Source organism: Dendropsophus ebraccatus, chromosome 4, assembly GCF_027789765.1.
Source record: "Dendropsophus ebraccatus isolate aDenEbr1 chromosome 4, aDenEbr1.pat, whole genome shotgun sequence".
Classification (NCBI taxonomy): Eukaryota; Metazoa; Chordata; class Amphibia; order Anura; family Hylidae; genus Dendropsophus; species Dendropsophus ebraccatus.
Window position 1 is genome coordinate 132,208,225 of NC_091457.1, and position 27,386 is coordinate 132,235,610.

The 27,386-nt window shown below is 39.8% G+C and overlaps 1 protein-coding gene across 13 annotated transcripts in view; it reads left to right on the top strand.

Annotated features, from left to right (window-relative positions):
- The window catches only part of WNK2 (WNK lysine deficient protein kinase 2), a 149,633-nt gene that overhangs the window by 65,816 nt on the left and 56,431 nt on the right, over nt 1-27,386 (top strand). For 12 of the 13 annotated variants that reach the window (XM_069967054.1, XM_069967055.1, XM_069967050.1 and 9 more), the window contains exons 3-11: nt 1,857-2,029; nt 2,627-2,847; nt 5,432-5,589; nt 9,962-10,050; nt 15,790-16,009; nt 18,750-19,023; nt 23,080-23,279; nt 26,092-26,235; nt 27,173-27,349. In XM_069967054.1, the coding sequence (XP_069823155.1) occupies nt 1,857-2,029; nt 2,627-2,847; nt 5,432-5,589; nt 9,962-10,050; nt 15,790-16,009; nt 18,750-19,023; nt 23,080-23,279; nt 26,092-26,235; nt 27,173-27,349 (1,656 nt within the window). The remainder of the gene's footprint in view (nt 1-1,856; nt 2,030-2,626; nt 2,848-5,431; nt 5,590-9,961; nt 10,051-15,789; nt 16,010-18,749; nt 19,024-23,079; nt 23,280-26,091; nt 26,236-27,172; nt 27,350-27,386) is intronic. The other variant, XM_069967046.1, reaches the window with a different exon arrangement.

Below are 27,386 nucleotides of genomic sequence, written 5' to 3' on the forward strand. Positions count from 1 at the left end.
TGGAGCTCCTTGAGTGAATGTAGTATTAAGAATAATCAGTATGTGGGGGCAAGACAAATCCCAGAAAAGCATACATACCATAGACCATGGGTCTCCAAGCTGTGGCCCTCCAGCTGTTGCAATACTACATTTCCCATCATGCCTGGACAGCCAAATCCAAAGCTTTAGCTGTCCAGGCATGATGGGAATTGTGGTTTTGCAACAACTGGAGAGCCGCAGTTTGGAGACCCATGCCATAGACCATAAAGTTGGCATGGGTCCCTGGGAGACAGGTGGTCCAGCCCAGGTCGGTACCACATTGGTAGCAAACAAGACTTTTCTGCCCAGGGAACGGTACTGTTGGCAAATAAAGGGATGGGGGTATTGACATAATGTTTATGGAAACAAATGGAAAATAAACAACACACCTGTCTGATGCTTTAATAGGAAAACTGTCAGTTTTTAAAGAGGCCAAACTTCCTTTGAATTTTTAGAGTTATAAAACTACTTCCAAAAATCTACAACTTTTTTTTTTTACTTTTTGTAAAAACGAAAACAAAACTTAATGTATACATGGATTTAAAATCATAAGGTCAGTGTGACTTGATGGCTCCTTGAGAGGAGTATTAAGCGGGATGTAAAGGGGTTTTTAGCTTTGCAGTACCACCAATGAAAGATAACTTTTGTTAAGGTTGCCTTCACATGTAGTGAAATCCGCTGCAACTCTAAGTGCACTTTTTTCTTACAGCAGAGTGAAAATCTGCTAAGAGAATGTAGTGACATAGCTTTGTTAAACCAAAGATGCTGTGTTGCTAGGTAAACATATCTGTGCTCCTCCGATGCCCATCGATGATGGCTCCAGATCAATGATTTTCCCACTGAGAGGGACCTGGAGCCGGCATTGGTGGAACGCGGCCAGGTAGGCATGTCTGCTTCATTGTTTTTTACTATAGCAACAGCACTACATTTTGGGTTTTACAAGGCTTTATCACTACATTCTTGCAGCAGAATGAAAATCTTCCGCCAGAATAAAGTGCCATAGACTTTAATGGTACTCCGTATCACAGTTAATTTTACTGCGAAATTTGCTGCATGAAATCCCACTGAGCTACACTATTTGTGAAGGCACCCTAAATGATTAGAGCTGAGTCAGAATAATATAGAATGGGTTAGACAAGTAGGCCTGTGTTTGCACATCGCAGTTTTTCATCATGGTGCTGTCTTGGTACCTTAGTGTTTTTACCGCAGTATCGTGACATTTCCGCAGTGCAACTTCATCATTTGAAAAAAAGATAACGAAGCGGAAGGAAAGTAAAGGTAACTATACACAGTGGTTGAGGATTTGCTAAACTTGCATACTTTCGTGGGATCAGCCAACGTTCTAATATGTCTGCTTTTTAGGACAGGCCCCACCCCCGACATCAGGGCTAGGGATCGGGCTTGTTGAAATCTGTTCATAATCAATTCATCTTTGCTTACTGTAAGAGACGATATGCAAAGAGTCTGACGGCATCTTTTTTCCTCTTTCCCCAATGAGAACACATGCATGCTTAGCCAAGGAAATGAATAAAAAAAACTGAGGAAATTGGGGCAGAGGCATAGCTTTAAGCTCTGCAAATTCTCAACATCCCACAGCAACTCCACTGGTGCTAGAAACAATATCTTTCCCCATTGAATATCTGAAATGTTTCACTATCTCCTTCAGGTTTTGTGAGGCTATTTGTATCTTGGCAACTTACATATGTGTTATGAAGACGAGATTAGCTCTATGAATATTCATGGTAGAGCAGCTCTAAGACAAACATTTGTGTAATTCCGATGTACATGGCTTCCTTTCAATGTACAATATATGACATTTATATCTGTTTTGCCTTCAGGATCGTAAACTAACAAAGCTTGAGAGACAGCGGTTTAAAGAAGAGGCCGAGATGCTGAAAGGTTTACAACACCCGAACATTGTCAGGTTTTACGACTTCTGGGAGTCCTGTCTGAAGGGGAAGAAGTGTATAGTTCTGGTTACCGAACTTATGACATCAGGGACACTGAAGACGTGAGTAAACTTACTGACTCAAGATGCTGAAGTATAACAATGCCTTTATGGGCCAAAATGAATGGACATTGTTACACATGTGCAATGGCAACGTTCCAACCACAATTCATGGTAGAGCATACCAGCCCTTGCTCTATATGCATTTTACATTATGGTCTACCAATGCTACTTGGCCCAACATAGTTGGCCGCCACCTGCTGTGCATGGTTCCTCTGAATGTCCTTTTGATGGCAACAAAGATGGACAACACTTCTTTAAACATCCTTTGTGAATATATCATGACTAGAAATAAGCGCAACAAATAAATTTGCCCTTTTTACTTTGAAATTTCCTCAATTTTATTATTTATTGAATTCATATTATGGATCTGTTTTGGTTATTTACAGGGTTCAGGGTCAGGCACCAATGTTTTTCTTACCAAAATGGCAAAGTTAAAGCCAGCACCGGATATTATAACATTAACATATTGGTAGGGCTGGTCTTTGCCAAATAAGAACAAGATTGTTATCCCAAAGTTTAATATGATATATGGATTTGACAATTCTGTTAGACGTACTAACTAACTTACTCTTGTATAACTTTCTTTTCTTACTACAGATACTTGAAGAGATTCAAGGTGATGAAACCAAAGGTTTTACGCAGCTGGTGTCGGCAGATCCTGAAAGGCTTGCACTTTCTTCACACGCGGGCGCCACCCATCATTCATCGGGACTTAAAATGTGACAACATCTTCATTACAGGGCCAACTGGCTCTGTGAAAATTGGCGATCTCGGGCTGGCTACTCTCAAACGAGCTTCTTTCGCTAAAAGTGTAATAGGTAATGCTTGTTATGTCCTGAAAACGTTCCTTGAGATTGGGAGATGTGAGGAAAAGAGTTTTCAATTGAATAAAATTGCTCTCGAAATGTAACTGTAAACCTCAGTTCTCACTATGGTCAGAGGCTTTCATCAAATATTATTGTAAGTCGGGCACTGTTGGTACTATTTTATTTTTATTTATTTTTTTTTTTTTAATTTTGCTTTAGATTTAGTTAAATTAAATTTAATGTTTGCTTTTTAATCTTGTGCATTGACCTCAGTTAAAGTCAAAAGTTTTGATCAAAGCAACAGGTAAACAGCAAACTGCGGTAGAGTTAACTTATAAATCTTAAGAGTCTGCAACGAGCCATAATAAATAATAGAGGGGGGCAGATAATGATAGATCTAAATCCATCCATTATGATAGGTCATAATTACAGATGAGCAAACCTTGTGCACACCTGGGCTCAACCAAACCCAAAACCTTCAGCTGGTGGCTGAAGAAGTTGCATGCAGGCCTACAGAGTCATTGAAAACATAGATACAGCCTATGGCCTATGGCTGTATCCATGCTTTCCAGGCAGCCTTAGGGCTGCATCCACCTTCAGCCACCAGTAATCAAATTCTTAAAGGCTCAGAGGTAAGCAAATGCTGAAAAATAAACTTAAGAATCAGTGAGGTATTTGGCCTGCCTAGAAAAAGCTTTAGGTGCATTCATATGTACAGGATCTGTAGCAGATTTAATGGCCCAGATTTTATTTGCTTTGAATCTGCAACTTCAAATCTGCGCCATCAAATCTGCTGCAGATCCTGTACGTGTGAACGCACCCTTAAAGTTCTCGAATTCTCTGGAAAAGTCATACCAGACTTTTCCAGGGAATAAGAGGACTAGATCGATCTAATTCTATACAGAACTAATTCACCACTAATACTTTAGTTTGGCATTTCATATTGTAGCTCATCTCTGCAAAGGATGCATCATGAGGCAGTTTTCAAGTAATGTGACCAACTGGGTAAATCTAAAAAAAAACATTGACATGATGGTGGTGGTGATAACGGTCAGACTTGTTGAATGTTTACTGCCAAACCCTTTCCTCAGAGGGATAAGCAATTGTCGGAGCAGTCTGGCGGCTGCTTAGGGTGCGTTTACACAAAGATTTATCTGACAGATTTTGGAAGCCAAAGTCTTTCCTTTATGACCTGATCTGTTTTTATTCTGTTCTTGGTTTTGGCTTCAAAGATCTGTCAGATAAATCTGTCTGTGTAAACGCACCATTACCCGTCTTAATTGGGAACACATGAATGTTTAGCTGTGCTAAACATGTGTGGAGGAAGGCCGAGAGACCGTTATTGAAGGGGTATAGGCACTTTAAAGAGTATCATTAAATAAGACTGATATGTCAAAATGTATTGATTGCAGAGGGTCTCACTGCTGAGACACGACATGATCAGGAGATATAGCAGAGAAGAGAGTGCGGCAGCAGTGCAATTCACTCCCCAGCCGACCGCTAATTCCTACAATGTATTCTCATTGACTTACTGTACATTGTAGAAATTAACCGATCAAGACATACAGCCAGTAAGTGGATTACGCTGCTGCTGTTGTGCTCTCTCCACGGCCATATGTACTGATCACAGTGGATCTCAGCAGTGAGACCCACTGTGATCAATAACTTTTGAAATGCCTGACATCAAAAGTTTATTTTATGGGAGGTGAGAAGTAACTCACTGTAGAATGAAAGCATTGTGCTGCATTCTGGAATCACAGACAGATGTGAGAGTTGTCTCCCTGATCTAACAGCTATGTAACAGTATCAGGGGGCTGGAACGTGAATTTCAGCTCATGGATTTCCTTTAATGACAGTGACTCTTTAAGAGATGGCTTCACCATGAAGTGAACTCTGATAAAATAAAATAAAACAACCATCTTAATTGTATGCTTTAATAACATAACATTTAAAGTGTCACTGTCGTATTTTATTTTATTTTTTGCAGAAATCAATAGTCCAGGCGATTTTAAGAAACATTGTAATTGGATTTATTAGGCAAATATGCCATTATCTGCATTCAAAAAGACTTTCCCCAGGTCCCCCCTCCATACTCTTTTCCATTCACTGCTCATTATCAGGAAATCCATGTCTTGTTGCATCAGATATTCCCCTGTCTGTTCTATGGAGAGGGGAGGGGGGGGGAGGAGGGAGATTAGTCAGCAACAGAGCAGAGAAGAAAGGATTATACAGCGGGAGGTCAGAGAGGTCAGTGCTGACTTCAGAGGAGATAGCCCAGTGATGTACCTGTAAATTAACTCTTTGTTGTCCTGTTTTGTTGCCTCATCTCCCTACAACCCTCCCCTCTCCATAGAGAACAATTTAGAAAGGGGGGAAAGCTTCAAATTGCTTTTTCATGATAAAAATGCATTTTTTCGGCTAATAAACCCAAGTACAACGTTCCTTAAAATTGGCTGGACTTGATTTCTGCCAAAAAAATTAAATGACAGGTACACTTTAAATATTATGTGAATGTATGAAAAAATGAACTGGTAGTCTTTTAATGGAGAAATATAAAGAAAACTTCTTTTTTTTTTTCTTCTTTTTTTGCCTGCAGGGACTCCTGAATTCATGGCGCCTGAAATGTATGAAGAACACTATGATGAGTCTGTGGATGTTTACGCCTTTGGAATGTGCATGTTAGAAATGGCTACCTCAGAATATCCATACTCCGAATGCCAGAACGCTGCTCAGATCTACCGCAAAGTGACCAGTGTAAGTAACTCTCCTTCACTGTATACAGTCATAATTGACCTTTTTTCAAGTCTAAACTTATGGTTTCTCTTAGGGCTGGGTTTACACTGTCTTATTTTTTGAGTATTTGATGTTCATTTGGGTGAATATGTGTTTAGGCTGATGTTAAAATGAATAAAAAACACACATACTCTCCTGCCCTGATCCAAATCTGCATCCATCCCATGGTGCTTGAACAGCACTCTCTGCTTTTACTTGGAACTTTTACGTAGTGTCCGCTTAGCCAGGACTCCACTTTGTGTTTTCCTAGGCAACCCCTTTAAGTATTATCTACTTTTTGTTTGTTCCCGTTGAGTAGCTGATGGCACTGCACTGTTCTGTCAAGCTTTATAGTTAGTTTTTGAGTAACAAATGTTATTGTAGTATAGACCATCTCAGGCGCTCTCGTTGGGTCGCAGATGTTTCAGAAATCTTTCTCTTTGCATGAGGGATTGGGATGGATTCTGTTTCCCTTTTGATGATCTCTAGGGTCACTGGTAATGGATTTGGCCATATGCCGCCTGCCTTTATTCCCATTTTGATAGATGGTAATGGTTCCCTTGATATTTATCCCCAGGGAAGTAAATGGGTTCCAGCAGTTACGTATTCCTTTTTTTTTTATCCCCTCCTTTTGTACCATGTGGCTCCTCCTCTTTTTCTTGCTTTGCTGCTGCATGGTCCTGTGACATGATGATATCATGTAGATGGAGATATTCCAGTCATTTTGATAACTCCTCACATTAATCACTGGATACGTGTGGCATGTGTTCCATCTGACTCCAGCTAATGATTACATTCGACTGTTGAACAAATAGAGATCAATCTGCAAATGATCAGTCGCACTGGTGTCTCCGAGCCGCGGTGCTGATCAAGGTCAATTTGCAGGTTGTTGAAGCATGAAGAGTTTCCGTTGCTGATGTACGAGACTTTCCATTGAGTCACTGACAATTGCCGCTAGAGTCAATAGGGAATTCTGGATAGAGCTGAAATAATATGATTTATTTATTGCACTTTGTTTTAATCGGCCACTTTGGCATTTCTCTTGTGATTGGACTTTTACTGTATCTTTTAAGAGATATTTGGTATAAAAGCCAAAAAAGTTGTGCAAGATTGTCTGTCTGCTAAGGCCAGGGCTATATTGTGATATTCTGTAGTGCCGCAAGACAATTTTTGTTTTCTTTGTGCCTCTTGCACAGCTGCTGGCTCTGCATTTTTCTATCAAGCTTCACAGCTTTTGAATGAAAAATACTATTATAGTATAGAACTTCTCAGGCACTCTTGGAGAGTTTTTCTATTAAGTGACACCTGGAGTCCAAGTTTACATACAACTCATGTCTTCAGACATGTCAAAAGTTACTGATCACTCCAGGTCTTACTCCTGAGATCACTACCCCTTGGAGACTACATGCAGGGTGTAGTGTGTGGCTGTGCACTCCATTCCTCTGCCAACGGAACATCTGACTTGTTCGCTCCCTAGACTATAATAAAAAAAAACAAGTTAAAATTGATTGACAGCTGGGGGAGCTACCATGCACTCCCCCTAGCTATATCTCCTAATCTCAGCTGGACTAAGGTAAGAGACCCAGTGTGATCAGTAACTTCTGACATACAGTATCAAAAGTTAATGCAACACTTTAAAGGGTTTTTCGGGGCAAAACTGACGTATGGGTTTACCTTTTTCTTACCTTTGCCTATTTGAGAGGGTCTGCATAAAGGTTCTCAATTTAAAAAAAAAACAAACCCCTATTAAAGGGGTAGTGCGGTGTTATACATTTTTTCCACCAAATAACACACATTACAAAGTTATACAACATTGTAATGGGTGTTATTTAGTGAAAAAATTGCTAACACCGCACTACCCCTTTAAAAATTACAAATGACATTACTTATTTATTTTTTTAACTTTTATACCCGTGCAACTGTTAACTTAAGTGGTTTGCCCAAGATCAGAAGTTAGCTTCTATTCTGTAAACCTTTTTCCAGACGTCCATCTAGTAATGGATGATGTCTTGTATGTACAATTTATCTGCAATTTATCGAAGCTTAACTGGAATCCTGTAATGAATGAGCAGAAAGTAATCTGGAAAATTGTATTGAGCATATGTCATACATGTCTTTAGACACTTAGCTGAACATAACGTAGAGGATGCCCTCCTGTGCAGAAGGTTATTGTATTGCTCCACTAAAGAGGTTTTTTTACAGCTCCCAAATGCCTTACAATAATGTCTACCTACAGGCAGTATTTCACATATAGAATATATATACTGTTAAAGTTGTGTATATATACATGTATATACATACATCCCTCTATACACATTAAAGTTCTTCTTGGCCAAGTGTTCATATGTTCTGTGCAAAGAGTGGAGGGGCAAGCCACCACCAGACAGCTCTGGCAACAGCTTAGCTCTTCTCCTACTCCTAAAACCAGCAGGTTTGGATGATTTTTTTTTTTTTTTTTTAAGTATATGAGGGCCTTTTAGTCTCTAAGAGAACATCTGCTGCCCTTTTTGAAGTGAGCAATGATGGCCTGGGACTAGAGACTATTGGGTAGCGGCATAGAAGATATAGGTATTGACAGAGAAGATTTATTTGGCCAGTGTATGGCATTGTATGGCACTTATTATTGGCTTCTGTGGTTCGGTTATTCGTAAAGTGTAACATGTAACACATATGGGGAGGAGAGCGAGACAAATACAGGTATGCACAATGCATCATGCATCATAAGGCTGGCATTGCCATACTTACTATAGCATTGCATGGAGAAAAGAAGAAAACAAAGGAAAGGCCACCTGGAACATCTTGAGCAAGAATGGGGAACCTTTGGCCCTCCAGCTGTTGCAAAACTACAATTCCCATCATGCCTGGACAGCTAAAGCTTACGCTTTGGCTGTCCAGGCATGATGGGAACTGTAGTTTTTCAACAGCTGGAGGGCCAAAGGTTCCCCATCCCTGATCGTGAGGATACTTGTTCTTTTCTATTTCACCCTGTGGACTGCAGGATCCATTATAGAAGACGGTGAGATCATTGTGGTTTTCATGCGGTTTTGATTCTAGCATACCTATCAATGATTCTTTCAAGTGTGATAACTTCATTCACATTCTGGTGAACGTACATCAATAAAACATTTCTCCCATTGGGCAAATATGTGTAATCTTGTAACAGCCTTCTGGAAAGTATAATGTATATGGGGATCTGTAGGGAAACCAATGTGCCGGGCTTCATTTATTCCAATAACCTAACTCTGTTTGACGCCAATGTCAAAATGTTAGTTTCTTTGCAGTAATGTTTCTGAGATCTATGAAATGTATCCAATAAATGCAGATGGCAGGTTCTGCTTATCTTCCTTATTTTCATAGGAATTTGATTAGGGTTTTTTTTTTAATTTTAATAGCACAGAGTTTAAAGGGGTACTCTGACCAAAATGTTTGTTCTTTCAAATCAACTGGTGTCAACAAGTTTATATAGATTTGTTAATTTCTTCCATTTAAAGATCTCAAGTCTTCCAGTACTTATCAGTTGTTGCATGTCCTGCAGGAAGTGATGTTTTGTTTCCAGTCTGACACATTGCTCTCTGCTGCCACCTCTGTCCATGTCAGGAACTGTCCAGAGCAGGAAAGGTTTTCTATGGGGATTTTCAACCGCTCTGGGCAGTTCCTGACATGGGCAGAGGTGGCAGCAGAGAGCAGCACTGCCAGACTGGAAAGAATACACCTGTTCCTGCAGGACATACAGTAGCTAATAAGTAATAGAAGAGTTGAGATTTTAAGTAAATTACAAATCTATATAAATTTCTGACACCAGTCGATTTAAAAGATATATATTTTTTTCTTTTTTTGTTGGAATACCCCATTAAATTCCAAATAATGAAATTCTGCAACCTCTAGGGGGGTCGTAAACACTTCTGTTTATACCAGGGATGGGGAATCTTTGTCCCTCCAGCTGTTGTGACACTACAACTCCCATCATGCCTGGACAGCCTTTGGTTGTCCTGGCATAATGGGAATAGTAGTTTCGCAACAACTGGTGGGACGAAGGTTCCCCGTCCCTATTTTATAACACAGTACACAGGAAAACCCTGTAGACATCACATTTGTCCTCTTTGTTTAACATTATATGTTTGGCCACATTGAGTCTGATTGAGGCCAGGACCCCAGTGGTGGGGAATCGGGCAAGCCATTTTTCTTTTTTTTCATGCTGTTGTTAGACAACCCCTTTTAATCTTAAAAGCAACATGGTGTTAAATGGTGGAGATTTACTTTCAATTTTGAGTTTGAAGTAGAGTTTCATGGTGACAGCAGCTTAAAACACAAATGCATTGAATACATTGAAATTTTAGCTCCTGTCTTCTTCCAGGGTGTAAAACCAGCAAGCTTTGAGAAAGTGTCAGACCCTGAAATCAAAGAGATAATCGGGGAGTGCATCTGCAAGAACAAGGAGGAGAGGTGAGGGGATTATATTTGCAGTATGTGTGCAATGTAAATGTCATTCTGATCATTACAATTCACGTTTGCTGTCAGAATATTTGCCCATGAAGAGTGGGCAGAGCAATAGCCCCCAGGATCTCGATAGAGAGATTCTCCTATCGACCAGTCACCGCATTACCATGGCTCAGGTCCTGACCATTTGTTTTCTGAGAGTCAGCTAAACCGTGGACAGCCCTGGTAAATAGAGTACTGTTGGTTAAGGTGCTTCTTTATATCTAAAACAAATAACCTTTCAAGAAAAGAAAATGCTGAACCTTGGAAATGTTTTCTATTTTAGAAGCCTCACTAAAGCTGTTCCCGTACAGACACTATGCTATTAAGACTGATGTAGCAAAAGAGGGGAATACAAAAATAGCCGGACTCCAAGAGAATACACGTGCATCTCAATACGTTAGAATAGCAGCAAAAGTAAATTATTCTTTTATTAAATTCAAGTGAAACACCTATATTATATTGAGACATTATAAAAAGAGTCAACTTTTTCTAGTGTTTTTCTGTTTAAAGGGGTTATCCGGTTAACAAAAACAATATTCTAAATGATCCCCCTTCCCTATACCACCCCTTTCCCAATGTACAACCTATCTTGCACCCTTTGCCTGTTTTTTTTTTTTTTTTCTCATCCACTCTGGATGTCTAAAATTCTCTACTCTGGGTCCACTCAGACCACAATCTCCTCCCTCTTCCCCCCTCCCTTTGTAGTCACAGGACATGTGATTTCTTCTCTGGAGGCTAGGTTACCTGTCTATTGACTTCATAACCCGACCCCCAGGAGACATTATCTGTATCATCACCTGTCCTGCTTCTATAGACTTACATGTGTCCCTGAACCTAGGTTTCTATAATATGAACAGTTATAGTTCTAACTGTGCTTGCTGTCAGTGAATGCATATGTACCTGCCTTTGTGACTTAGCTCTGCATATTGTAAGTCTTATAGATGTTTTTAGAGTCTGGATGGAACTAGAATGTTTTCATTTACAGTCAGCGAGCAGAGATCTAAACCTACACTACACCCCCCCCCACACACACGCCTGTTATGCAGCACTTAGCTACTTCATGCGCGTGTCAGCTCTGCTACATGATCAGCTAGTATGGAATACATACTGATAAAATGAGTAAAAAAAAAAAACAGTCCTGTGTTAACTGTACAATAGTAACAGTACAATAGTAATAGTGACAGCAGTGGCAGGAAAGAAAGCTAAGGGGCGAGTACACAAATGGACCATTTAGGGATATGCATGATGGAAAATGTAGTTTCCCATCTTGGATATAGATCTTCTTTTACAAAAACTTGTAAGTCAGGAATGGTAGCAACTAGAAAGACAAGAGACTGCTCAAAATACTTGCTGAGTAAGACCAGCTAGCATAATTTTTTTCGCTCTTGTGGATAACCCCTTTAATGTTGAGGATTATAGCTTACAGCTAAAGAAAACCCATCATCTCAGAAAATTATATTCTATAAAACCAACTGTAAAAAAAATAAAAAAAAATAAAAATAAAACAGAAATGTTGGCAAAATGAAAAGTATTGTTGGGTCTGGTGTCTCTCATCTTCCTCTATAGATTCTCTATGGGGTTAAAGTCAGGTGAGTTTGTTGACCAATCAAGCACAGTGATACTGTGGTTAGTAAACAGGTAATGGTACTTTTGGCTGTGTGGGCGGGTGTCAAGTCCTGCTGGAAAATAAAAATTCCATCTCCAAAAAGCTTGTTACCTCCAACAAGCCACTTATGACCAATATACAATGCCAGAAGCGTCTTACCTGGGCCAAGTAGAAAATGAACTGGGCTGCTGCTCAGTGGCAAAGTTGCTTTCAGATGAAAGTACATTTTGCATTTAATTTGGAAATCTCGGTCCCAGAGTCTGGAGGAAGAGTGGAGAGGCTGTACACAACCCAAGCTGCTTGAGGTCTAGTGTGAAGTTTCCACAATCAGTGATGGTTGGGGGAGCCATGTCATCTGCTGGGGTTGGTCCACTGTGTTTTATCAAAGTCTACGAGGAAATATTAGAGCACTTCATGCTTTCCTTTGCCGACAAGCTTTCCAGCAGGACTTGTCACCTGTCCACACAACCAAAAGTACCAATACCTGGTTTAATAACCACAGTATCACTGTGCTTTATTAGACAGCAAATTCTCCTCAAGTGTTATTGTCAAGAGGAAGATGAGAAGAGACACCGAACCAAACAAGGCAGACAAGCTGGAGGCTTCTATCAAAGCAGCCTGGGCTTCCATAACACCTCTGCTGTGCCACAGGCTGATCACTTTCATGCCATGCCACATTGATGAAGTCATTCATGGGCCCTGATCAAGTATTGAGTGCATTTAATGTACTTACTTTTGATTGGGTTGATTTGATTCAGTGTTATTTTTTATTTATTTTTTTTACAGTTCTAATAATCTAATTTTCTGAGATAATGAATTTTAGGTTGTAAGCCACAATTATCAACATTAACAGAAGTAAACACAAGAAAAAGTTCACACTCTAATGACTAATATAGGTGTTTCACTTTTCTGAATTGAATTACTAAAAGAGAAAAAAAACTTTTTTGATGATCTAATCTGAGATGCACTTGTATAAACTAGGTAGACCGTGCAGATGCTATGGAGCCCTCAAAGATGGGAAGAGAGGGGCCCCAGCCATAAATGGTCTAGTCTCTTGTGCATCTGATCAGCTTGCTGCTTGGCCTGAGTTTCCCGAGGTGTTTCAGAAGCTCGAGCAGTAGCATGGTGCATTTGATCAGCTTGCTGTCTGGCCTGAGTTTCCCGAGGTGTTTCAGAAGCTCGAGCAGTAGCATGGTGCATTTGATCAGCCTGCTGTCTGGCTGAGTTTGCTGAGGAGTCTCTGCAGCTGGTGATAAAGTTTTCCTCATGGCCATGTGAGATTTCCTGCCTTATAAGCGACTTTTCTTTAGAGGCATTTTGCCAAATTGAAGTTAATGTTAGACCCTGAAGATGTAGCAGTGTCGTAAAAGCCAAGTAAAATACACTTTATGGCTGTGTTTCCACGTTTTACTCAGTATTTTGGTCAGTATTTTTCAACCAAAACCAGGAGTGGATTGAAAACACCAAAAAGCTATGTTCACACACTGTTGAAATTGAGTGGATGGTCGCCATTGGCAAATAATTGCCGTTTTTTAAAAACTGTTTTGAAAGAATGGTTGCTATTTGCCGTTAAGTGACTGGTTGGTATTAAGACCACTAGAGATGAGGAAAAAGAGTGCGTTCATCCCCCGCTCTGTTACATTACCTAGACTGACTGGTAATGCAAGTCTATGGGGCCATGTAGATCTTTGACAGAGCGGGAGAGGAGGGTTTGGCGGCTTGGTCGTCTGCTTGCTCATTCTACTGATCTGTCAGGGTCAGAACATTCAGACATATATCAAAGGTTTTTATCAGTCAGGGTTTGACATATCATCATAATTTTTGTTATTGACAGGCACTATTTTAATACTAACGTTACTCATTTTATCTGCTCGCACGTGGTGACGTACAAAATAAAAGTTCATCCAATACAGACGTTTTCAATGTAATGCATTTAAGGGACTGCTTATCTAACCTTGTGCAAAGGAACGGTGGTGCAGTTGCCCATAGCAACCAATTAAATTGCTTTTTTCAGTTTAAAAAAAGGGCTTGTAAAATGGTAGGCTGGAGTCTGGTCGCTAAGAGCAACTGCTCAACAGTTCCTTTGTGCTTGATTTAACTCTCCTATACTGTATATACATAAAAAACACAGACACATTATATACTGTAGGTGTATATACACTATACACACCCTGTACAAGCTTACATATACTGTGATGGTTAGATGTCACCATCACAGCAGAGAGTTTAGCACTGGAGGACAAATTTCCCACAAGCTTTTCTGAGTAGCTTTCATCTGGATTTTTTTTTATTAATCCATAGAAAAATGCCTGAAAATGCCACCATAAAGCATGCTGAAAAAGAAAACCTGGACCCCAAAAATACGCCAAAAGTTTAAAAACGAGCCACCAAATAAAGCTCCTTTTTTGCTATAGGCCTATATGGCGCAATGTAAAGTTTTTCTGAAAACCCTGTAAGGAGAAAAAAACAAACAAAACATGCCTTGGGTTATTTTTATTTCTCCTGACATAAACACTAAGGCTGGGTTCACACTATGTATATTTGAGGCTGTATTTGGTCCTCATGTCAGGTCCTCATAGCAACCAAAACCAGGAGTGGATTGAAAACACAGAAAGGATCTGTCCACACAATTTTGAAATTGAGTGGATGGCCGCCATATAACGGTAAATAACTTCCATTATTTCAATACAACAGCCGTTGTTTTAAAATAACAGCACAAATTTGCCATTAAATGACGGCCATCCACTCAATTACAACATTATGTGAACAGAGCCTTTCTGTGTTTTTCAATCCACTCCTTGTTTTGGTTGCTATACAGCCTCAAACATACAGCCTCAAATATACGTAGTGTGAACATAGCCTAAACATGTATCTCTGATTTGGTACCTGTACGCCATACAGTTGCATATGGTCCTCACTGACCCCTAATAATAATCTACTCCAAATATGAATTTGGGTGGGATTCTCCTCTATCAAAAGACCATGTAAGCTACCAGGGGTGTAGCTAGGATTCATGGGGCCCCATAGCAAAAAAGCTGTATGGGCCCCCCTCCTATATATATCCTATATCCTATCCAATATAATATAATATAATATATATATATTACACATTACACACTGATGTGGCCAAAAAAAAATTCTCTTGCGGCCAGAGGCAGAATCCTATGGTTATATACATAGGTGCAGGAGCAGACTACCTTTTCCTTAACCCTTTATTTACTGCAGTGTGTAAGTGACCCAGTGTTCTCTTACATGCTGCAACACAAAAAAGGGTTAATACAGAAGACAATTAGCTCTCTCCTTCTCATGCACTGATAAGCCCTGACCTCTGCAGGAACACAGAGGTCAGAGGTTAATTGTCTTCTGTATTAACCCTTTTTTTGTTTTGCAGCATGTTGGAGAACACTGGGTCACTTATGCACTGCAGTAAATAAGGGGTTAAGCAAAAGGACACAGGAGGCTCTTATCTTCCCTGGGCCCCCTCCCTCCATTGGCCCCATAGCAACTGCCTTCCCTGCCTCTATGGTAGCTACGCCACTGTAAGCTACACTCTTGTAACCAGTGCATATCACCTAAATAATAGGTGCTTAGAGGGCACTTTTGTGTGTTTTTTTTTTTTTGGGGGGGGGGGGGGGGGGGTTTGCATACATCAGACCGCTCCTGTAGACTTGTTTTGGTGTCACCAGTGGCCTGTACCTGGTCTTCAGTTACATTGGAATTTCACAGCATTGCTACTCAAGATTTTGTTTTATGCAATTTGTATCCCTGCAGAATTCAATGACTATGTCCTCTGTGCCTTTGTGTGTTTAGTAGTCACCTTTTCTTGACCACTTACTGGATGGATGTTACCATGGAAATTTATCAAATTTGCAGTAACCTAATCCTTGGCATTAGATTAGCTGTAAACATAGTGCTGAACTCATCGGAATCCGAACAAGGAGAGTTCATGGCTTTGTCATTGTCTGTTGACGTGCTGCTATGACCGACTGCATTTATTACACATCTATGGCTTTGCGTGGTAGCATTTGTTTAGGTTCACTGCCTGAAACCTTGTGGAACATATCGGTCTTTTACAACTTGTAAATTCTATGTTTTAGGTATGAAATTAAAGACTTATTAAGCCATGCTTTTTTTGCTGAAGACACTGGGGTGAGGGTGGAACTTGCAGAAGAAGACCACGGCAGGAAGTCCACAATTGCCTTAAGACTGTGGGTAGAGGACCCTAAGAAGTTGAAAGGAAAACCCAAAGATAATGGAGCCATTGAGTTTACTTTTGACTTGGAGAAGGAAACGCCTGAAGATGTTGCACAAGAAATGGTAAAAGCTCTGATTTATTTAGGTTCCTTGATATAGCAACAACATATTCTTTACACAGTTAATCCACTCAAGTCAATTCCTGTCCCCATTGGGACTTACAATCTAAACTCCCCGATCAGTATGTTCAGGAGTTTTAAAGGGAATCTGCCAGATTAGAAATGTGATCTTTATTCTTTTTAACCTTGCCATATTCTGGTTTTAGGAGTCCAGTGGGCAGTCCTACACTGTGACTAATGGCTACCTTTTTATGCATCATACATGAATAGCTGTCAATCATTTAATCACTTGAATCTTAAGTGGGTAATCTGGGTAACAAAAATAATCATCTAAATAATCCCCCTTCCCAATACCACCCTATGTCTAATACATGTATAACCTATCTTGCACCCTTTTCCTGTCCCCCCCCCCCCCCCCCATTCTTATCGGCTCTTGTTGTCTAAAATCCTCTAGTTTGGGTCCACTCTGACCACGCTCAGTTCCCTCTTTCCACCTGTTATTAATGTTCAAGTTAATTAAGAACTGGCATTTTTTTTCAACTGCGTTTTGCACTCCTTTTTACATTGTGAATATAGTCTAACACTGTATATATGAAAGTGTGTGTATGTATGTGTGTGTGTGTATATATGCACTCTCACATACTGTATGGCACATAGAGCATTCATTCAGCCATGTTGCGGGACACCTAATGGGGTTTCCCACGAGATTTATAACCTATTGAATTGTGCTTCCCTTCCCCCTCCATCAGCTACTTTTTATACATTTATTTTTGTGGTTTAACATCTTACATTTGAATAGTTCATATACATGCATAGGGAATGTTTATGCTGGATTTATGGCTTTTTTCACGTTATGAAACCATTGTTTACAGTATTTACAAGATCAAGTATTAGATGCCTAGGAAATAGTTTAACAACAAGGAAAGAAAATAGCTTTTTCTAATTGGATCAATACGATGTTTGTATTCTAAGAAGGAGACATCAATACTTAGATCTATCATCCTTCTGATCACAGAGAGGATGACGTTCTTCTGAGAGAGAATGCAGGCGCAGCACAATTGGGCAGCAATGCTTGAATAGTCCTCCTCTTAGTCATGAGGCTCACGTTGTCCCTGCATCAGGGAATCGATGATCATGCAGAATGAGCAGGGGGTGAGCCATGTGTTGGAGCAGATTTGCTGATATAAGAATTACAGTGCAGTATAAAGTACTCTGCAATTTTTTTAATTTTTTTGCTGTAAACAAACACGCTCCATAGCCTTTCCTCTTTCACTAGCCTGATTTAGCAGTAATGCGTTTTTTTTGGCTGCAGTACCATACACAGCCTATGAACAAGAGCGGCGCTGTCGAGGGAACAAAATCTGACCATATATAAAACAAAGCCCTACCTAAGTCCAGGCATCCTCTCTAACTCCTCCATACCATCTTAAATTTACAGAACAGAGTATGTATATGTAAGCCTCTTGCACCATCCATAAGTTTTTGATAGAATTATTCTAAGCTCAAAGTTCAAATAAAAATATAGCAAAAAAAAAACAAAAAAACTAAACCTCAAACCGCAATCTCAGTGGAACTATAAAATATATGGTTCTTGGAATGTAAGTAAAAAATAGACCCTGTCCTTAAAGGGAGCCTGTCACCTTGAGAATGCAATCTAATCTGATGGCACCATCATATGGAACAGCTAAGCAGATGGATATATTGTTTCCCAGAAAACATCTAGTATATGTTTTATTCCTTTAGGCATCTGACATAACTTCAACAGGGTGATCCCTAGTAGCGTCTCTATGAACCACCAACCTTGTCTGATAGAGAGCTCCCTGTTTGGGTATAAGGAGAGAGCTATCTATCATACTTGACGGAATGGGTAGAAGCCATCGAGATTCTACCTGGATGTCTCCTGGTTCAGGACGCATCAAAGTGATGACCTGTTCCCTTTTAAATTTTTGCTTATTCAGTCTTTAGGAGTCCAGTCCTTATCAGTGATTGACAGCTGTGATAGAATGCATGGTCATATAAGGAATGCTGTCTCCATTAGGTGAGACCGCCCACTGGACTACTAAACCCAGAATGAGTAGGGATTTTAATTGAGCACAGTCCATATCTCCTATGATAAGTCGCTGGTCAGAATTGAGCAAACCTCGAGCTCGCTCTGTTTCATAAGAATCCAAGCGTACGGCATTTGATTAGCAGTGGCTATTGAAGTTTGATGCAGTCCTCGGGAGTCCTGGAAAACATGGATGCAGCCTGTATTGGATGAGCCCGAGTGGGCTTGAAGTTTGCGCAACTCTAAGAAAATTGACACTTTCCCTATACAAAGGACAGAGGAAAAGTAGGAAATTGTGGGGTTTCCGACCTCTGTACCCTCCACCAAACTCCGTATTGTGCCACCGGCCTTTGTATTATGAATAGAGCTGCACCCCCGCGATCTCCTACTTTTCCCCTATCCACAGGATAGGTTGATTTTCTTGCAATGCCCCTCTTTTAAGTCCCAAATTACTGTAGAACAAATTTTCCTATAGAGGGTTAGGGAAAGTTGGGCAATAAGAGCCTGTAATGGCATTAACCTCATCATATTGGGTATAATGTATGTTATAAAGGAAAATCTGTAGACCAGAAGCAGAATTTGGATATATATAGTTGCACCAGTTAGGTGAATAGAATGTATTGATTTGTCTTGTGCGTCAATAGTATAAATCGAAGTCTGTTTGTTGAATTGCTACTTAGTCATTGTCTCTTTTAAGGTTGAATCAGGATTTTTCCATGATAGCGACGTCAAAATTGTGGGAAAGTCAATACGAGATCGAGTGGCGTTAATCCAATGGAGACGGGCTAGGATTCGGGAAGAGAATGGTGATCCTGAGGGTCTGGAACACATGAATGTGCCGCAGACTCCGCTTGCTCCATTGGCCCATTCTTCCCATATAGGTCAACAGATATTAAATGATGCAGATGAACTTGAGACCGACCAGCATTCGTTTTTGCCCAAACTACGCGCCAGCATAACGTCCGTAGCATGTAAGTATTTGTACCTGATATGTAAAAGATCATCTTCAAGTCTCTTTAAAAACACAGAGGATATCTACACTTTTGTCTTCTATAGTTCTAGATCGGTACCTACTACTTCCATGTATTACACTGCAGCCCAAGTAAAGCGACTAGACTTCAGCTGCCTTTACCACTGCTCTGTATCCCCTGTGCTAAGTTGATTATGTATGTATAGTATGTGTACATTATCGCTGACATGTCTTATATTAATAAGGCAGAACATGTCTATTACTTGAGCAGTAAACGGAAGATGTTCTGGAGGGAGAGAATACTCACTATACTCATTAACCTTGGATGTATTTCAAGGATGCTTACCCTGATAGGAAGACAAGCATGTCTCTTTAACAACCTCATCAAAGCAAGAATGAAGAATTGGCTTTAGAATTTACTTAAGAATTAACGTGACAGGTGTCCCTATGATGGTAAATGTAATTTAACCATTTCAGGGAACAATAATCAGGCCTTTGAGAAATAAAAACTTAATTTAAATTAGAATAATAAAATATATATTACATATGGCCATATTCATACATTTTCTGAAAGGAGACACCTGGTACATAGTGAAGTTGCCACACAGCAGTTTACACTAGGCACCAACATGCAATTTTGTGGCTAAAGGATGCTACGTGTATATACCTTTACAAAGCCATCAAAATGACTGCTGCTCTCTGAATGTTGCATCTAGGGATATTATCATATTTGTGGCAATTATTATTTTAATGATGTATTATATTAGGTAATTGACAGTGAGAGAGCTAAAGGGTTTGTCTGGGATTGGGAAGAGAAGCAGTGCTTCTCCTGTCCATAGACAATATTATAATGTAATTTGTTGACGCCGTACATTGCCAGCACTGTTCATTATTGCAGCTGGGTCATGTGACCCTCATGCTGACCACAAGTAAAAACACGCTATTCTGTGTACAGAAGAGATCAGTTTACCCTGCGAGGTTGACTTACTGGAAACCACTGGATAATACCAACCCCTATCCAATGCCTCATGACTGCTCTCAGACCCCTCCCTCCACCATGACCTATGCTCTGCCCTCGATCTGTATGTCCCTCCATGCAAAGAACGCTGCTTAAAGCATACCCATCATTTAGAGTTTTAACATTCCCTAGGGACATCTGAATGTTCAGACCTCAACCGACCGGTGGAATAAGAAGGGGCAGAATCGCACTACGATGCAATCCTCTGTTTCTATAAGACCTGGACAGCCCTATAAATATGCATTGGAAGTCCATCAAGGTCACATGACAGAGTCGGGAAAGTGTGCTAAGCATGCGCGTCTCTCAGCTCGTTATCCTGACCGATTAAAAAAAAAAATAATAAAAATTATATATATAATATATATATATATATATATATTTATTTATTTATTTTTTTTTTTTAAATTACTTATACACATTAACATACAATTTTTGCTTTATCCAAGAGAACAGAGAGCAGTGACTTAGTAGGTAAATCCATACAATGATTAGGTCACATTGCCCATGTTTTCATCATGGGACCTGTAGGCTGCTTTGAGAGAGCCATATCGGAGGGAATGAAGTCAAGATGGCAGACAATCCATAACTGGCATATTAGGCCTACATATTATTCTAGAATAGCCCATGCTATGTCTCTAAATTCTGCACAACTTTAACACAAGTCCTCCTTTTGGCTTAAGACCCAATATCTATGTGGAGATAACTAAGAGGATTATTACTAGACAACATGGTTGCTAGATGACCACCACCATTCCCTTTATGACTGTGTAATCTCCTTTTCCAACTGTGTGCAGGGGACCTTGAAGTGATCCAGCCGCCTGGCACAAGATCATTTTACAGGATTATTCTTTTGTTTCTCATGCTTCTTGGTTTTATAGGGTAGACAATGGCGAGCATTAGGTGTTTTGTTTAGAGGATCTACAGTATGTGTGTCCTTCACTGGACATGATGTGTGTTTAGTCTTGTATCCTCAGATTTATTTAGTGTATCCTTATGTTATCCATATTAGTCATATACTGACATCTCGGATTGCTTTTGATCTCATTACAGCGCCAAGAATTGTCTTGATTTTTGTATCTTGATATTTTATCTTCAAGCTGGAGGAAATATCTGCCAGCAGGGAAGCCATTAACCTCTTAGATTCCTCAAGACATTGTAATCTATTAGTCTTGAAATAGAATCACTTAAGAAAAATAAAAGTTACTGGAGTAGGCCATATACGAGGATTTACACAATTCGCATTTTTTTTTCATCAGTGGTCTCTGTCTTTTAAATATTTAGCCAATGGTCCCTGCCTAAGGCTCACCTACCCAACACCCCCCCCCCCCCCCCCCCCCCCCCCGTGCCCCCGGCTTACATTTTTACCACAAGTGGCCTAGACTACAGTGCCGCCTTCTTCCGGCAGCGTAGTCCAGGCCATTTCCAGTAAGCTGTGTTAGCCGGTTAGAATTGAGTGCATGGCCCTCATTTAATGGCAAATAACGGCCATTATTTCAAAAGAACGGCTGTTTTAAAATAACTGCAATCATTTGACATTAAATGGCGGCCATCCACTCAATTACAACAGGGTGTGAACAGAGCCTTTCTGTGTTTTTTCAATCCACTCCTGGTTTTGGTTGCAAAATACTGGCCCTAAAACTGAGCAAAAATACTGTGTGGGAACAGTAAAGAAAATAGCATTGAGGTCTAGGTGTATCTGTTTCTTGTGTTACAGGATTATTCACATGATACATGCCTCGGTCTTTTAATCATTTTCTTCATTGCAATGTTCGGCCTAAAACTCACTCTGTAAATATCAGCCTGTCATCTAAGTGAAAGGATTTGTTTGTGCCTTGTGCCCTGTCCGTTGTGACGCTAAAGATTGATCACCCTGGGTGGCCAGAAACTGTGCTGTGTTGAAAAATCATTGCATTTGGCATAGCCTGAAATTGAGAGAACATTTTATTTTCAATTTCATTCTTTCCTTATTTTATTTTTTTTTGCCTCGGACAAGGTTGGAAGCTGTTATTATACAAGATCAAAGCTTGATTCTAGTTGAAACCCAAAGTAATTGGTGGATAAGTAGTGGCTTCCATGTATCTATTTTATAATATGGCATATAGAGCATTTTTTTATTGGTTTCCACATGTAGCTTATACTGCTATATGTGCAGCAGAAGTATTATGTGTAAGCCCACAATGGGTAGTAAATATTGCCTGATTATGGTCGATAGCTTTGATTTAAGATTTGATAGACCTTTTTTGTTTGGTAGTTTTATGTCCAATAATGGTAGTACCTACTGCACTATTAATACAGTTGTTGTGTGTGAAAACTACAACTCTTACAGGAGTGAGTGTCATGAGTAAAGGAAGGAAAATGACTATTAATAGGCTACCAAAAAATTCCATGCAAGCACCTATTCACACATCTGTTGTCCTGTCTATGTGCGGGCCCACAACTACTGACAAGATTTGAATGTGTATCTGTCCATGTCCACATTTGTTTGAACCCATTGATTGGAATGAGTGGATCTGTGCCATAAATATAGCCTGTATTAGGTCTTGCCAAATATGTTTTGTGGCACAGATCACAGCCATTTTTATGGATCTGTAGCAACTACGGATGTGTAAAAGGGTCCATAGAAATCAGTGGGTGCTATACTGTCTGCAGTTATAGGTCCAAGGTAAAACCAAATAGATGCAGTTAAAATATTGCAGCTAAGGACTTTTACTCCACTACCCAAACTCCCTGGTAATAGGCTAACAGCTTTCATGTATAGAAGACCTAAATTTATTCTTACATGCAAGTGTCTTACATATATTTAAGTGGTTTAAAAAAAATTTTTGTATTGTGATGGTATTTATGCACATGTAGCCCCCCACTCTGGATTTTGAAGTTTTAATGTCGATGATGCCCATCACCAGGGCAGTTGAAGTGAAACGTTTTATTAATTGCTCTGATTTTTATTAATTTGAATTTTTTTTATTTTTTTTTGTTTTTTGTTTTGCTTTTTTATAGCATGTAATTTCTTTTGCTTTTTATCTGGCTTTGATTTGACAGCTGACAGCACATTTGACAGTGGTCAGGGATCTACAGTGTATTCGGATTCACAAAGCAGTCAGCAAAGTGTAATTTACTCCTCTCTGCCAGACACTCTACCCCCTGCGGTCCAGCGAGTTTACAGCCCACCCATCATCGAGGGCCAGGCTCTGTCGCAGAGTCCCCAGCATCAGCTGGGGCAATACCAGCAAGCTGCAGCAGTAAGTGTGACTTTTATATTACTTTTGATAAATTGGTGAGGATCTTAATAACTGGATCCCTACCAATACCTAAAAAGAGGGTACTGCAGTTCTCCTAAGGCCACACAACCACATAGCTGCTATTGTGCAGCCCGGGGTTAACGTGACTTCCCATTCTAGTATATGTGGTAAATGCTTTTATCTGAAATGTCTATTTAAAATTTCTATTTTTGATGTTTTGATTTTATTTAATTTTGTGTTTTATTTTTGAAATTTAGCAAAATATTGTCCCATTCTTTTGTTAAGGAACTTTTTGGTTCACAAGTTTCTTTGTGGTGCCCCCAAGACATCTTATTAAAAGAGTGGTTTAGTAAGTCCGACATGGGTGACCATGACCGTCAAAGAAGATGTAGTAGTTCAGTTGTCGAAAGCTCAGACACTTTCAGCTGCTATATGCCGTGCCTTAAATGCCCTAATGTTGGATGTCCAAAGCAACTTATAGATAGTGTTCTCTGTGGCACTAGCAGTCCACTTCCTTGTAAGCTCTACAGCTTCTCGAACATTGACATTTCTTCAGGTTTCCTTTGCTCTGGCGAATGTCATGTCGTTGACCAAAACCTTCTTCATGTGACTCCTCATTCATGTTCCCCACATCGTAGACACAGTGATTCTACTGTAATCTCTAGAACAACAACAGATTTGATGGATTTAATCGCTGCTGAATATCCAGCAAACACAAATGTCCAACGATCAAGCTATACAAAGACTACAATGGAGAACTGTGACTTGACCGCAGCATCTTTTTCCGATGCTAGGCCTCCACAAAAGTCCTCGTTCTTTCTCTCTTTACAGTCCTCAGGTACAAATTTCTGTGATCTTAAAAAGCGCCCTATATCCGTGCCCCGTCACAGAGGACGTGGGCAGAGTTTAGATATCTCTTGTCTCCATGAGTTACTAAAGGTTATTATGAACCAGAAGACTAGGGCAACCTCTTTGAAAGTGCCGTTGTCCCCAGTATTAAGTGAACACGAATTGTACAATCTTGGAAAACCTAACAATTATTGTACACCACTTACTGGACGCGTCAAAGAAAAGCACAGCTCAAGCTGGAAATGTAACTCTCCCACAGAATACTGTGGAAGTAATGGCTGTGATGTGGTAGGTCAAATGACTTTTTTTTTTTTTTTCTTTCATTGTCTTACTAAGGAATAATCCCTCACTTCACCATATACGTTTTTCCTAATCTGTAATGACCCCTTGTTGTGAATGCAGAGACTGATGCCACCCCTTCTAGTTTTCCATCCCTTGTTGTCATGCTTACAACTCGAATTAACTTGTGTGTCTTAAAAATCCTGCTATGCATAGGAGTGGAAAACTGTATAGGCACAAAATGATCATTCCTTACTATAGCCGTATCTGATTACACATGCAATGCTGCAAAACCATCCTGTCTCTCTCATTTCCGCTCTGCGTGAAGCAATAACCTAGGCGGTTTGATTGAGAGCAGTAATTAAAAAACTTGCACGTTCAGCAAAAACAGGCAACCCATAAATTAGGCGTCAAAATGTGGTCTATCAGACAGAAACCACTCTCCTGGACCTCTTTATCAGCCAATAATTTCTTCCCGTGATTGCAGCCTGCTAGGCATTTCCTGCCTAGAGAGTGGAAGGAACACATATCATACGCATTACACTGCCGAAGGTTGCTCACTGCTCGTTTTGAGTTGTTTAATTGGCTCATTTACTGAGCAGATCTTTTAATCACATTTGGCCATGTGCAGTCATCTCCTGTCTCCAGATGTCTGTCCAAAAAGATATTCAATTATTCAAATCATATGCCACTGAATATTCAGTAGCCATCAGATAGGATTGCCCTGTCTGCTCATGCATGTGTCTGTCCCGCAATCTATTTTTAAGCTGTTGATACAGAACATTCTCCAAGAGGCGGAAATTAACCTCAGCTCCTGCCGTTTCTCCAGCTGAAGGCTGCCGTGCCAAGACATCAAGCCTCCACGATCTGCCAGTTCGATTTGAAAATGTTTAAAGAGACAAAGACAGAAGAAAGCTCATGTACAGTTATCTAGTCACAAGGAATTGGACAGCGAAGTTGTGTTGTGGCTTCTGTTGTGTCAGAATAGGCGTTAGTTATGTTGGAGAAATGTAGAGTCTTAGGTATGACATTTTATTATTATTTATTTTAACAAAAAAAATCTGTGTTTTTTTACGTTTGGCCAAAGAACATGAACCTTATCTTGCTTAAAGAACCTCAAAAAGGAACTACTCAATTTCTCTATCAATAACATTTTTATTAATTTGAATACCAGAAGAATCTCTGGTGGGTCCAGGTTCTCGCACAATAGTACACTGTAAAGGTCCAGATGAAGACAACCCCATTTGACACAGGATTTTGAACCGATCACTTGCTGCAAAGGACAATTTTTTAAAAGTATTCTAGGTTATCAACCAATCAGGATTTATACGTTATATCACTGTAGAATTTAGCGTAGAAGTAGGTGTGGACACGTCACGTATACATTCAGGATTGGCCCTTAGAATTGTTCCTTTCCCAAGGCATGCAAGTCTGACACTAAAATGTGTAGGTTTGTTCAGTGGGGTCCTAGAGTGACTGGAAAGTTCTTTGTTAAAAAAAAAAAAAAAAAAAGTTCAGTGTGTTCTGCCCTACATTATAGAAAGTTATCACATTCTTTACCTTTTTTGTTTTCCCTTTCTGCAATGTTGGTTAGTACCAGTTTTGTTTGCACCTGTCTGGAGTCCTTAAAGGAAAGATAAGAATTGATTCAAAATAATTTCTAATTATTCTGTTTGTTTTCTAGCATGGGGTTTCTAGCGCCCCTACATTGCATTCTGGGCTACCACAGCATCATTACCAAGATCCAAGCACATCTTACCAGGTTGTACAGCCAACTACTGTTGGGTCTCTCCAGTTTGGGCTTGCAACACCTGTATTATCCAGCCAGGTCAGAAAGTTATCTTTGTTGTTGTTGGTTCTGTGTAAGCTTAATTGAATAAAATTTCAACTATATGGTTATGTGGTAAGAGAATGTCTGTCCGCCTTAGACAATCTACTTTTAAAGGGACTCTGTCACCTCCAAAACACCCGCTAAACTTAAATTATCAGTTGATTATAAATCAGAGTATACAACGCTGATTCTATATCTGCAATTTTTATCTTTCTATGTTCTTTGCTATAAGCCACAAATGAAGAAGTCTAAGTAGTCCGCTCTATTATATTCTTGAGCTAAGTAGTCCTCTCTGTGCATTCAAATTTATAAAGAGGGGTACTTGTTTCTGGACTTTCACTTGTAGTACTAGCCGCAGAGCATAGGGCAAAAATGTTTTTAAATCAACTGGTGCCAGGTGTTCATACTATCTAAGTTTCATATTAATCACGGCCATTGTTGCCGATTTGCTCTATTGTGTGCAGTATTCAGCAGAAGTGAAGATCATCCGGCCGATACTGCAGTACCGGCCGAAATGATCTTTAGTAACACCCGTCGTTCTGTGACCCGGCCGGATAACAGAACGACGAGTGTTATACATGGTGTGAACCTGGCCAAATATTGTATAATATTTGTATAATATAATTCTTTTGTTATAACCTGCATCACAATTAGAAATGTGGCACAAGAGCTGTATGTTTCTTTTCCTTTCTTCTCTTTTTACCTTCTGTTTTAAGGGTCCTTTTTTTGGCCATGCGTTTGAGTTTGTATATGCCATACTCTGAATATTTATCATTTAAAAAAAAAATCTTTGGATAACCCCTTTAAGCAGATCCCTAGCCACCAACTGTAAATGTCTTACGCAAAACAGTTTTTTTCATTCATTTATTTATTTTCTCTATGGATTTAAGCAAGTCCTAAATTACTTATGTTTGTTTTTTGTCCAACAAAACAGCAGCCAGTTCAACACCAAGCTGTTATACAGCAAATTCCAGCCGGGCAGAATGTCTGTCCAGTGCAGCCTACCTCCCATACATACCCACAGTACCAGCCACCGCTCACTCCAGCACCACTAAAACCTCTACAGATCCCCACTATACCGTTGCAGCAGCACCAGGTACCTGCATCACAGGTAAAGCCATCGGAGCGTATTTTCATTTTATTTCATT